Source organism: Harpia harpyja, chromosome 7 (genome assembly GCF_026419915.1).
Source record: "Harpia harpyja isolate bHarHar1 chromosome 7, bHarHar1 primary haplotype, whole genome shotgun sequence".
Taxonomy (NCBI): Eukaryota; Metazoa; Chordata; class Aves; order Accipitriformes; family Accipitridae; genus Harpia; species Harpia harpyja.
The window spans coordinates 44,417,522-44,430,981 of record NC_068946.1 but is presented as its reverse complement, the minus strand read 5'-3'; the positions used below and the strand labels follow the sequence as shown (position 1 = coordinate 44,430,981).

General features: G+C 44.7%; 1 protein-coding gene across 11 annotated transcripts in view; it reads right to left on the bottom strand.

The window, feature by feature from the left end:
• The window catches only part of SLC15A2 (solute carrier family 15 member 2), a 55,707-nt gene that overhangs the window by 16,182 nt on the left and 26,065 nt on the right, over positions 1 to 13,460 (bottom strand). For all 11 annotated transcript variants that reach the window (XM_052792419.1, XM_052792415.1, XM_052792425.1 and 8 more), the window contains 8 exons: positions 11,762 to 11,852; positions 9,544 to 9,621; positions 6,837 to 6,919; positions 5,507 to 5,593; positions 5,085 to 5,174; positions 4,688 to 4,732; positions 2,474 to 2,506; positions 1,309 to 1,397 (listed from right to left, as the gene is read on the bottom strand). In XM_052792419.1, coding sequence (XP_052648379.1) covers positions 1,309 to 1,397; positions 2,474 to 2,506; positions 4,688 to 4,732; positions 5,085 to 5,174; positions 5,507 to 5,593; positions 6,837 to 6,919; positions 9,544 to 9,621; positions 11,762 to 11,852 — 596 coding nt within the window. The remainder of the gene's footprint in view (positions 1 to 1,308; positions 1,398 to 2,473; positions 2,507 to 4,687; positions 4,733 to 5,084; positions 5,175 to 5,506; positions 5,594 to 6,836; positions 6,920 to 9,543; positions 9,622 to 11,761; positions 11,853 to 13,460) is intronic.

Genomic DNA, 13,460 nt, shown 5'->3' with positions numbered 1-13,460 from the left:
TGTGGGAAATCCAGATTAGGAACGCAAATTCTGTCTCTCAGTTACATGCCCTGGGACAAGAAAATATTTACTGCTTGCATCTTGTAATAAAAAAATGGGTTTGATCTTCAACGCTGCATTGGGATTTTGTAGCACGAACTTTTGCAGCCACATAGGCTAACACCCTGCATGCTACAGTGTTTCCACAGCCACTTCTACAGCTAAACTGGATAGGAGCCTGTTAGTATCCTGCATCCAGGGGACAGAAACAGCATGGCCTTCAGTCCTGACTGGTGCATGAGTTTGTGCTGCTGAGTCAACTACTCTGTCAGCTGGTCATCAGGCAGGAAGTTTTCTGTCAAGTCGGGGCTCAGTCCAGGGCATGGGCTCACACTGAGGTAGCATGGAGAAGCACAGCTTCCCATGTGTGTCCTCCAAAGGGCACCATTTTGCAGGGCTGGACAATGTCTTTGATATGTCTTTAGGTGCAGGTAATTCAGCATGATGGGAAAGGTCAGCAGGGTGAATGGGTAGGCTTCAGAGGCTCCTTCCATCCCCATTTGATGTGCTTTTGTCTATCCAGCATTTTAGTTTGGATTAGGAACATGCTTTTTAAGCCAATCTCCCGCTCATCACCCCTTCCCACACTGTGGTTCGTGTTGAGATGTGGTGCTGGAGCATGGAAACGTGGTTCCTTTCAGCTGCAACTGCACTGGCAGAGGCACTCCATGAGCACACATAACATACTCCCACTGCTAAACGGCATCAGTCCACAGAGGCAGACTACAGACACTCCAAAGTAAAATCCCCCAAAATGCATAAAGTGCGTCTCAGAGCCAACCTGGAGGTCTGCTCCTATTACAGTGCACTTTTTGCTAACATAGACTAGGGAGAAAATTCTTAGGCCATATGGAAACTCCCTTACGTACTCACTGGTTCAGATCCTAGTGTGGAATCTGCTTTCACAACACCACATGTAGCCCACATGGGATGGTGAATTTAGCCCCATGGGGACCTTTCAAGGTGGAAATTATTTAGGGGTGATACAGGAGATAAGGTGAAGAACATGTTGATCAAATTCAAAGAGGGACAGTTCATATCCGCTTTCAGGGAAAATCTGTACAGAGCAGAATCCAATATCACTGAATTTTCCCCTCTGGAATTTCCAGGGCCTATGGAAGAGGGTGATGTTGCCTCTTGGGGCTGAATTAAAGGCAAGTACTGGGAAGGGTGAACGGAAATTTGTGTTTCTCCTCCTTAAAAGCTATTCTGCACACTTGCTGCAAAAGAAAAAGCACTGAGGCATCTGCATTATCCCCAAGTACTTACGTGAAATTAAATTTGCACATGTTTATCAGGGGGTAGAGCCCAAGGTCAAAAATTGGGATGAAGACAAGAATAAGAAGTGGATTTAAGAACTGCAATACAAAAGAATGGGAGTTTAGTGACTAGAAAGCAACTTGCAGTAATTAAACTCATAAAGCACTGTCCTCCAGAAATAATTCCATTACAGAAAGGACATGAACAAACACTTAAAAACCTCCTTTTAAAATATAATCATAGTTTGCACTTCGACAGCTTCTGCTATTTAGTTTTCACAGGCACGAATACATTTTGTTCATATCCTCCCCTCCAAGAGGTAAGCAAGCAGCACTGGCCCGGTTTCCCTGAAGAGAGAACTGAAGCATTATGTTTTTGAAGAGTACAAAACCCACTGACAATAGAGGCAGATGACCTTTGGTGCTGTGGTGGGACCTTACAACAAATCAGCAATAATGGAAACATCTTGGGATTTCAGCAAAATCCCAGAGAAACAGGCACTATTCTGTGAGATTGGCGATTTCTCGCACTTCCACACAGCTTGGTAATCCCCCAGGAACTAAATTTCTCCTGGGAGGGCCAGAGCTTGTCTGCCAGCCAGCAGTGGCAGAGCAAGAAAATTGAGAGTGATGGAGAACAAGCAGAGAGGAATGCTGTTTCAGTTTCGAAGGAAGATTTCAGGGAACAGGACAGCTTTGAATTTCTCCAGAGCTGTTCAGTGTAAGAATTGTAATCAACTGTGACAACACAGCACTGTCTTGGAGACTTCACATTTTCATCTGCCCTGCAGAAAGGGAGGAAGGAAATATATTTCAGGTACAACACTCAACCCAGCGCAGGGGCATGTTAAAAGCAGATGCAGCTTGTATCCTCCACATGCCAGCACTAGTTCAAGAACTATTATGGTGGCATGTCTCCCCACACCTCTGCATTATTCTGCAGGATTCAACCTCGGTGTTAGGACATCCTTGGGGTCTTCTGAACCCCAAGACTAAGCTTGCAAAACAGCTAGTGAGCAATAAGACAGAGTCCACACCACAGCAGTCAGCAGGAGCACTGCTATTACCTTCAAAAGGAGCAGAGAAAGGCCACTGGTCCCATGAGAAAAATAAAAATGAGAGAGAAAAAGAAAAAGAAAATACATTTATAAGGGATACCCTATAGTATCTTTTACCTGCATTTGGTCAGGCTGAAGGACATATATTCCCTGAAACAAAAAAGATATTCCAAGTGATTCATAAACACCATAATATAACAGTGCATATAGCAAATAACCAACCAGTCCAGTAGAGGCCTTAGTAGCAAACTACTCAAATGGTTTATGTTGTCTTTAGCAGCTGATATTGTGCTCTTGACACTTGTCATCTAAGGACACAGTGTTTTATGAGAATCGTTTTGCAGAAGGAAGCAGCACTCAGTCCTTGACATATGGCAGCTGGGACAGCCTGTTACAGGTACTGAGACCCATCTTTCAGGCTGGCTGAGCTATGAACTAGGTGACTGGGGAGGAATGGGCATGTTAGTGCCCAAGTTGGGATTTGGGCTTAGAGCTTCCTCCCTCCCTGCTTCTGTAATAGGAAAAACCCAAATCCTACAAGTGAGTTCTCTCAAGCTTCAGGACCCTCCGAGCTCCGTTGGCAATTCTCCCAAGCACACCAAAAGGATAACTAAAGAGCATCCCTGAGCCAGCAGGCTGCACAAACACCTCTTTCCTCCCTCCACCTGCCGAGGGCACCTAATGGGCTTTGGTCAACTGTGACTTCTTGGTTTGAGCCTAGAGTCCTCAAGGCTCTAAGAGATGCCTCACATTTGCATCACTGTACCCAGTGCCCACAATCAGGCAAGGTCAACAGGGATGGATGGAGGGATCCCAGTCCCCAAAAAGGGACCAATGAGCTGTCTCCAGGGAGAGGCTGGAGTCTGAACTCCACACAATGCTTTTCATTTGAAATTAAGATGAAGAGAAGAGGTGGAAAAATTAAGAAGGAAATAATATCTTTCCAAGAAAGCACTGTGGGGGTTTGTCTCCTGCCTGCCAGCAGCTGCCTCCTGGGAGAGTGGAAACCACTGGTCACAGCAAAGGAGTCTTACAATTAAAAATATCAGGCAAATATCCCCTCCTGCTACTTTGTGCACACTATACAAATGTGCCATTAGGAAACAAGCCTGCAAATATTTCATCTCACACTAAATCATTCCCTGTTTAACTCCAGACTTCCTAGCTGAGCCCTTTGTCTGAAGAAGGGAAAAGCATGGAATATTACAAACATGAACTCCAACAAGCCTAATGGTGGGATCACCCCAATGTTGCAGTTAAATCTCACCTTCATGAGTTGGGACAACTCACCAGTGGAGAGCAGATGAGACTGAAACATAAGCCAAAAACCTATCCGAGTTGGTGTGACAAAAAACCCTGAATATGTCCTTCTCCACCAGGGAGAGTTTAGTAAGTGACATCTGGTGATTCTGCTGTATCTTCTGCTAATGGATCACTAAGCGCATGTGAGCAAAACAGCAGAAAACAAAGTTTTTAGATAGACATCACAAAGACCGCATGAACTTTCATTGCTTTGTCTTTCTGAGGTGGGTAAATATTACCCAAGGTGTAGTCTTTTTCATGCCTCATTTGAATTAATTAAGCCTAATGAGTATCACATGCTGAGAGCCCAATTTTTAACAGGAGTGACATAGCAGGGCTCAAATTTGGGGCTTTAAGTCAATTTTAAACTGGAAAATGGGCATTCACAATCCTAAATTCTGATGTGAGCATCCACAGGTAAGATGGCCTGTTAAAACACATATGTCTGGAAGCCAGCCCTATATGGTGGCATCTTTAGGTAGAGAGCTGATCCACATTTATCTGGCACTGCACCCTGTACCATTTGCCATTCACATCTTTGAAGAACTTTATGGCTACTAACTAATTAATCCTCATCACATCTTTACCCTATACACAGAATTCCTGCTGGTTCTGAGAGGCTTCATTAGTGTATCACCAAGTAAGCCAGAGCAGAAATATACAGCTACAACAGCTCTAATTACACCTTACAAGGGCTGTGTGAACTTTCCATGACTTCTCTGTCTTCAGTGGGGGTAGCAAGTTGGAAATCCTACCTGCTCAAGGTCACAGAGCAACTGGTTGCCAGTAGGTCAGCACTTCTGACCTTGCAGGCTGCTGATGGCTCCCCAGCCCTCACTCCTTGCCAAGATGTGCTGTGATGAATTGAACATGGCTGCACAGAGCCTCTCGCTTCTAAGCATCAAAAGTGCAACTAACTCACCCAGACTCATCAAGCAGATGCTCTTAGTACTGCAAGACTCTGGTTAAAAAGCAAGAGCAGTGATGTTACTACTAGTCTTACCAGCCCTGGTGACATTAAGTACTTACAAAATCAGCGTTCATTTTTGTGGCTTGCAAAGTCCACCTGGATCCCTAAGGAGAAAACAGAGAGCTGTGAAGCCTTCAAGATGTCCTATGGGACTAGAAAACATGAAGACAGAGAAGAAGACAGTGCTGGAGGTCTTATTTCCCACCTCTTCCTTCCCTTCCCTGTTACACCTGCCAGTAGACAGGGCACATTCTTCCTTCTCACCCTCCCGTGCCAGAGACCCAGCAGGACTGTGAAGGGATGGCCAGCAGTGATGGTGGGTACTGCCTTAGCAAGCCCCTGGACACCTGGTAGGAGCGTGACGCTCTGTATCCCCAGGATGCTTTGGTGTTATCCTGGAAGGACAAGGGTGCAAACCCAAGTCGGCAGGCAGACCTGCAATGCGCTGTACTGTACCTGCTGATCAAACAGGGCCCAGAACATTGGCAGTGGTATGAAGAGGAAGAGAACACGCGTCACCATTTTAACCTCCCCAATCAGCTGTTTCTATAAAGGGAACAGGCAAAAAGGTAAGATGAGGGTGAAAAGCCAACAGGTGATTCAAGTCACGAAGCTTGAGAGCTCCTATTTCTTTCTGCACGGCAGTTATTCATTGCACTTATTCATGATGCTGGACATATTTGCATTTCTGCATTTCAGTGCAGCACCTAAACTGTCCATTAAGGGTCAGGAGAGTACAGATGTGGGAAGGGACAGGACAAGTGAGAGCCCCGTGCATGTGAGGAGTGGTGTGGCCAGGCCAGCCTTGCTGCCTCCCCTGTCTGTCTGCCCATCTTCCCCCTTCCCCCTCCAAACCTGCCAGTTAGAGCATCACTTACCGAGTATTTTTCTGACGCCCAGTCCAGCCAGTGATCTCTCTTTGGAATCTGACGGGAGCGGTTTTTCAGCCGGTTTTTAATAGCAAACTAGGGAGAAAAACAGGTAACTCCCTTGTGGCCTACCTGCCCTTGCCACATTCCTAACTCAAGGCTGCCCTCCCCATCCCCAGATTTAAGCAGCACCAGAAAATTGCTGGGGTTTTGCTGGACACTTCCAAATCTCAGGTTGGATGCTTTATGAGCAATTCTCTGCAGGGAAGTTTCTGTGACATTGGTTGATTGAAGGTATGATGTGGGAATGAACTACCTCATAGGCTCGTCTTTCAGAGACAAATCTGACGCTAGCCTCCAAAGACTGTTTCATGTTTGATTTAAAACCTGCTACACAATAAAGCTTTAAAACATAATTTCTTCAGTTCTCTTCCAAAAACCACCTGTCGGATTGACTGCTGTGCTGGGGAGGAAATGCCTCGTTATCCAAAGCAATGTCAAAACCAGAACTCGCACTTCCTTCTTGTTCTGTAGACCTTTCTTTGCATATTCCTGGTGCAGCCCATGCCTCATTCACTCCTAGACCAGCTTTCGAGTTGGTTTCTCACTGGAGGAGAAATCAGTGACACTGTATTTATAACTTGTTTGTTTATGCTGTGTGCTCCAGTCACTGAACACAGCCACCCTGGCAAAAAGAGTGGCAGACCTCACTTAGAAATCCTATCTTTAAGATCTGGCCTGTTTCCCCAAGGTAAATCTGTCACCAGGATTGACCTAGGTAAAAAGAAAACATCTGCTGTTAGCAACAGCTTCCTGAAAAAGAAACATCATTACCTACCTAATAATAAGAGACTATCTTTTCACATACTATATTCAGCTCACACACTATGAAAAATAATTGATAAGGCTATAATGCAACTTCAGCAGGTGTCTTGCATTTACATGAACTTGCTGAATGTGCATAATATGAATGTGTACTATTACTGTCTGCTGAACTGATAAACTTCAGTAAAATTATTCAGCTGAAAAAAATAGAGTCATATATCTGATACTCTGTGAGTTTCTGAATTTTCCTTTCAGTTCAGTCTCCACCAGCATCTGCCACTAGTGGTTCTACTGACATCAACCGAACAGTTCATGGAGCTAAGGAAAAGCAATTGAAATGTTGAAAGAATAAACTAGGACCTAAACGTGTTTCTTACTCCTTACAGCTCATCAGCAAGATATCCAGATGCAGCATACTGAAGAACTCCAAATGTCACCTCCCCTTTCCCTTTGCTCTTTTCTGACCTGCAACCTCAGAGTCATGCTTGAAAAAGAGAGAATGGCACGCACTTACACCAATGCATTTGCACACTTCCAGTAAGACGTTCCCTTGTGGTGGTGTCTTTCTGTACAGTCCACTTCCAGCAATGAACACAACTGAAAAATATTATAATCCAAATGGGAATTCACATGACTGAGGCTCAATCCTGCATTAGCTTCTGGGAATGATGCCCCACCCCTGTATTCAACAGAAATCCTCTGCCCTTGGGGCTTACAGGATTGCACTTTTAACAAAATAAATATACAGGACTCCTTTAATGCCTTCAAATGGAACAAAATGCAACATCCTACAAGAGGCAGTATAATCCCTAGGGAAGTCACTGTCATCTTCTCATGATCAGCTCTGGCACAACAGGCATCTCCACATCTAATTCATGCTGGGAATCAAAGCTTTGAAAATTCCCTCCATCTATGCTTTTTGTAGGCTAAACTTAAAATACAATCCACATTGAATTGCTGCACCTGATGTTGGAAATCATCCCTGACTCATTGCAACCATGTGAGGATTAATCCAGATCCAACGTGGGCTCTGTGTACTTGCATCTCACACACATTTCAGTGGAAACTGCCACAAAGGTCACTGCATCACACACTGGTGTTAACAGAAATTACCTCCATTTATGGTTTCCATGAAGGGTTATACAATTTAAGATATTGTTTTGTCTTGGTTTTTTCCCTCAAAGCACAAAGAATATTGGACCGAGGCTTCAAAATCCTGTCAGAGATGGGGCTATCTGATTACATATAATTTGCCCTGCTCTTTGAGAGCCTCTGAGCACATTGCAATTCTGAAGACGTTAGCAGGAAGAAGCACAATAAAAGCTGAGTGTGAAATCCATATAGTCGGTCCACAGCCAGTGGAGAAAAGCAGGCACCTCTGTCCTAACACAAGAGGCCTGGGACACTGCAGGGAACTCACCATTTCTCTTTGCTGACTATGAAGACCCTTTGCATCCAGTTTTGACTTGCAGAACTGTCAGAGAGACCTCTGAAGTCAGTTTAGGTGAGTCGCACTGAAAGACACTTGTCCAAAGTCACCCAGAGTGGGTAGTTGCACTACCTGATTTTTATCATCTCCCTGTGGACCTGTTGGTGCCTCTAAAAGGTGATTCATTAGGTTTGCTGAACTACCTTCTGGCGATGCCATTGCCTCCTTTGGGAACTGAGGTTCCTGCATTAGGTTTGGCATTTAGAATTAAATAGCATCAATCCTCCCCCATCTTTCAGAAACTGAAGCAGCCCAGAAAATCTTGCTCCATTCTGATTTCCATTCTGCCTCTAAACCTATCCTTGCTTTCCATCATCACAGGGAGAGGGCCAGTCAGGGCTGAAAGGGTATTTTCTCCAGTTCTGCATGCTGCTCACATAGTCAAATATATTACTTCCAAGAGCATTTTAGCATGTTACAAAAGAACACAGAGCTGCTTTGCCGGGCAGGCCGTGGAATCTGGCAGCAGGACACTAGCTAAAAACACATTTCGATTGATGCCCTCACCGAAACTGCAATATTTACACATCCATTTTCCCCTGGGCAACTACCACTCTGCTAGAAACATTCATCACACAATGGTGCACAGAGGAGCCTGTGCTGCCTTAAACTGATAGGAACAGGCCACAGGGGAAAAAAGAAGCTTCTCAGGCCCATGACCATGCACTTTTTTGAAAATAATTGCTGTAACGTTAGCTGTGGCCTGGTGACATTTCTCCAGTGTCCTGATTCTTCTCTCTGATGGAAGTTTGAGGGGAGAGAGCAACATTCACATTCTCTGAGGGATGAACTTTTCAAATCACAGAAGCTGTGGTGAAATCACACAATTGCTTGGTCTCTCAATTAAGCTAACAAGCTGAATGAGAAGTCACCCCATGTTGTGTCAAAACCTCTCAAATGCAGTGTAATAAGGGGACTGCTCCCCTCAGCAGCTTGCAACTGTGAAACTAAAATTAATGGTGTGTCCTCTGCATTGGCTACCAAGGAGTAACAGTAAGAGCGTGGAAATTGCTGAGTATTTTATAAGGGTTGAAGAAGAAATCTCGACAAGTACATTAATGGGGCTAAGATGCAAGCTTTAGGAAGCAGGGTGATTGCAGCTGCCTTCTGACACTTGGACAATAAGGGCTTTTTATTGCAACATAATACTAAGTTGTCACCGTAATTGTGAGAATTACTTCAGCCAAGCAAAGTGAGACAGCTCAGAATAAAGTAACATCTCATTCAGCTCCTTCTGCGATTTCTGTGGTGCATAGATTCTGAAGCAAAAGTCTGAGCCATTAAAGATGGCCCCAAGCTGCAAAGAGCCTGTGGAAAGGTTAGAAGTGGCATGCTAAGCTTCTCTTCTATAAGCTGGGGAACTCTGAGGACTGCTTTGATTGCAGTTCAAAGGCCAAGCCTGCTCATAGGCAAAGCTGCAAGCCATCAGGAGAATCATTTTGGTGCCTCCCTTTGCTTTATAAAGTAAGGCGATTGTATTGTAAAACATCCACCAGACCACCCTCTCATCAGTGTCATGATAAAGGATTGTAGTAAAACCACGGTCTGCCCACCACTAAGTGAACTAGTGGTTTTTCTTGCTGTTCTGAACCGTGGAATTGTTGGATGACCTTGAACCCTTGAGTTTCCCATTGCAGTGTCCATGCAGAGCTAGTGAATTTGTGCATTTTCTCATCTATCCATGGACTCAAAAATGGTAACTCCTATTACAAGCATTATTTTTTCCACTCACCAAGCGCCAACACCATCAGAGCTGCTGGGACACCAAAAGCCAGTGCATAACAATCCTCTCCAAAACATTTCACATCCCCTGAAAAAGAAGTCAGAAATAAAAGCACCTCATTACAGTCAGACTTATGTTACTGGGGTCTTTGATTTGCTTCCCCAAAGTCAGTCACTTCCCCTGGCTTTAAATCTTCTTTGCTGGTGCTTGACACTGTGAATTGAATCTCCTTGAAACAGTTGTCTTCGCTTGATGAAGACAATTTGGAAGCAGGGTTAGTGTCTGCCAGCAGAAGCCGCTGATAATGGGATATTGATGAGAATGGTAGAAGGGAGGGGGCAGACAAATAGGTAGAAAGAAGTAGTAGGAACTGTAATTGGGAAAAAAGACGCAACATTTAAAATAACCTGAAGCCATTCTGTATTTGCCTAGATCTAAATAACCAGTACTGTGTTTCCACATTATTTGTGCCAGCCACATGAGTTATTGAGCTGAAAACCTGGATGTGATTTCACAGCAACCTACAGTGGACAAAGTGGAAGCCAATACCCCTACTATATATGTAGAAGCACAGGATTAGTCTTAAAAATCCGGTTCCCTTTCTTGCCACTTTCCCAATCTCACTAGAGGCAGCCTGCTCCAAATGTCAGGTCTTGCAATAACCTGCCAGGAAGCCAGGTTTGTTACAGTGTGGCTTTGATTGATCTGAGCTATGGTTCACCGAAACCCTGCACTTCTTGGACCAGGTCAATTTTTGCACCAGGTGAACTTAGAGGTCCAGTTGCAAACAGCAAGCCAGCAGTGGGGTCTGTGTTTGTATGCCAGTGGATACAAATTACTGCATTCTTACATGGAGTAATAACAAAATGGCTAAAATAAGTGAACATAGTTAACAGGAAACCAACCCATGAAGCCTTCAGTTGTTCCTGTTTGCTGTCCCTGGGCAGTCACGGTCAGGCACATAGCTGTGTGCGTGCATAGCATTTATTTACTTATTTTCAGCAATTTAGCTGAAATCCAACAAAGCTGGTAGTGAGACATTATGGGCACACTGAACTTTTGACATGCAAAATGAGTTGGACTTCTCCACTTAGAAGTATATATTCCACATTTCTGCCAAATGTCTACGAACTGCATTTCTTGCTCTTCCAAGAAAAGCTTTCACACTTAGCAGAAATTTTACTCTTTCCCCATCCTCTCCACCTCATTTCCATGTTGCAACTAGTTTATTGCTAGGCTATATTGGCACAGTTTTGGTGTTCAAAGGGGACTGGATTTTCATCTGCCCACTGACTACATTGAGCAAAAGCCCCTTCCCAACAGAATACTGACCTGGGGACACCAGTGAGAAAGAACAAGAGATACAGCATTTGTCTTTGGCCGTACGCATGATGTAAATACGACATGAAATGAACGGCCTGTTAAAATAACCACTCTGAACAAAGAAAGCTTCCTGGAGGCCACGGGATGGAATGAAAAGAATTGCTACTAAGTGTGAAGGCTACCTTGTCCCTCTCCCCATCCCTATCTCCTGTGGCCTGCTGCTCTGCCTCTGCGTCTGTATTTAGAGCATGCCAATCCCCTTGGCTTCTAGACACTGCGATACAATGAAGTAAGTGCAGCAAGACTGAGGGACTAAGAGGGGTTGTGCAAGCTGCCTAGAATGTAAAGTAGGTCTTAAGTGGGGCACAGGCCTGTGCTTTGTCTTCAAGGCTAGCTGCTCAGGGCTGCAATCTTGCAAGCAGACCCATGCAGACACCCCTGAGTGCCAGGACAGAGCCCTGCAGAAGTCAGCAGCACCCTGTGGGAGGGAGAAGGTAGGACTTCAAAACCAGCCCTGCTAAGTTTTTCAGCCATGACACCTGCACGGGACAGCAGAGATCAGTTCCCATCCACAGGCTACCTGCAGGCAAGACTGGGGAATAATCCTTCACTGGCAATGGGGAGGATTAGATGACCATGTAGGTCCTTCCACCTTTCATATTTTAATTCTACAGTTCAGGCTGGCTTTGAAATACAACCAGGAATATAGTTTCTGTGACTTGTCTGCTAGTACTATAAATCTATTACGCTGTTACGGCAGGATTAACAAGGCGTAAATGCAATACACTGGCCACTCCACAGAAAATGTAATTTCTGCCATTCAGTTGTCGTAAGAGCCCAACTATGCACAGCAGAGTAGTCAGAGGGCAGCTAATTTATTGTCTTATTCTAAATCAACACTGACCTCTTAATACAGGAGTTACAAACGTGGAGATCAAACTTCCAGCATTAATGGATAAATAGAAGATGGAAAAAAACTTGCTTCTCTCCGAGGTCTAAAACAAGAGAAGACATTATCAATGTCACAGCTAATGCACAGCATTGGGCTTGCAAATTGAACACTATCAATTCTCTTGTTAGGAAGGCTGGGTAAATATTGACACACAGTGCATAAAACGTTAAGCAAACAAGCTTGCGTTCAGGTGATGGTAAATGCTCACACAAATCAGCTCACGTTACTTGAGAAGTGCTTGGGGGCTTTTCGGCATTTCAGAGGAAAAGCCACTGCTTCGAGAGTGTTGTGAGATTGGAAGGAGGGGAGAGCATTTACTTATTCAGAACAGGTAGCATAATTCAGATCCTCTGTCACCTAATTCAATCCAATTTGGCATGGTTTGACAAGCTCATCATTTCTTCCCATGTCTGAGCTCTTCTCCCCGCCCCCCCCCCTTCTCTCCTGTGTAGAAATAGAAAAAGAAACCTGTGTATTTTGAGGAGCTGGTAATGACAGCATAGATGAGAAAATGCCAGCAAATGAGAGGTATCCATCAGACAGGAGATTACCAAGCTGAGGCCAGTCAACCTCAAACTAATAGGGTAAATTAAATCTAAAGGAGCAAATTCAAGAGCCTGATGGAGAGATGAACTCTAAGAGTTCAGAATTTAACTAATGTTGTAACATATTATAGTTCACGTAGTCAAAGGATTCCTGTTGATCTTTTTTCTTCCTGCATAATTCATAATTTGGAAGGAATCAACAACTTGATGCAGAGTTTGGTCCTTTTTGCAGGAGCAACGTGTGAGGGCATCCAACTGAGAGCAGTCTCTCCTTGCTTGTGGGGGAGACATACATGCACAGTCGCATGCACATAGACAGTGCTAAACCTCCTCCCTGTGCCTGGGTGGGCCAGCAGAGTGGAGAAAGAAGAGCAGGCTACCTGACCTAGCCCACGCTTGTCTGTATCATCAGCTATGGGACACCTGATTCAGTGAAACCAGCATTTAAGGACAGCCCAAGCCCAGGCAGCCAATATACTCCATATGTATCTAGGCTTTACTCCCAGCTGTCACCAGATCCTGTAAAGGTAGTGGGCAAATTGCTTGGGACATGGCTTAGTGCCTGGCAGATTGCTCCTTAGGGCACCTGAGCTACACCTCTATGACTTGAGCATCATTTGAATGAGAAGGTTTAACTTAGCTGAGTGTGAGGAATCTCCTCAGGGGCTTGGTTCTATCCCCTCTCCTTCTAATATGTCCTGCTTCCTTCTGCTCCCTGAGACAACAATATTCACAAGGCTAGAAAACAGGAGAAAATGTGAAGAATTGCAGGCAGCTAAAAGAGGACAGCTCGTAAGGAATGAAGCCTGGGATCCAAAAATGTAACAGAACTTCCCGTGACTGATGGTGCAGCCAACAGGAAATACTGCTATTCCATATGGCAAGAAGCCTCTTATCACAGGGGATTACTGCAGGGAAGGTGGGCAGGTGGGAGGGATTTTCTTTATGCCCCCTTGTGAAGCAGGTACTGGTAAGGTGAGGGTGAGAGCCCCATTGCCTCCCACTAAGAGGTCTGGGGGTCCCCTCACCTGGATAAAGGGCTTTTTGCCTTGCCTCAGCACAGTCATGAAGACCCCATCAACTTGAGCTTTTGGCTCTTCCACAAT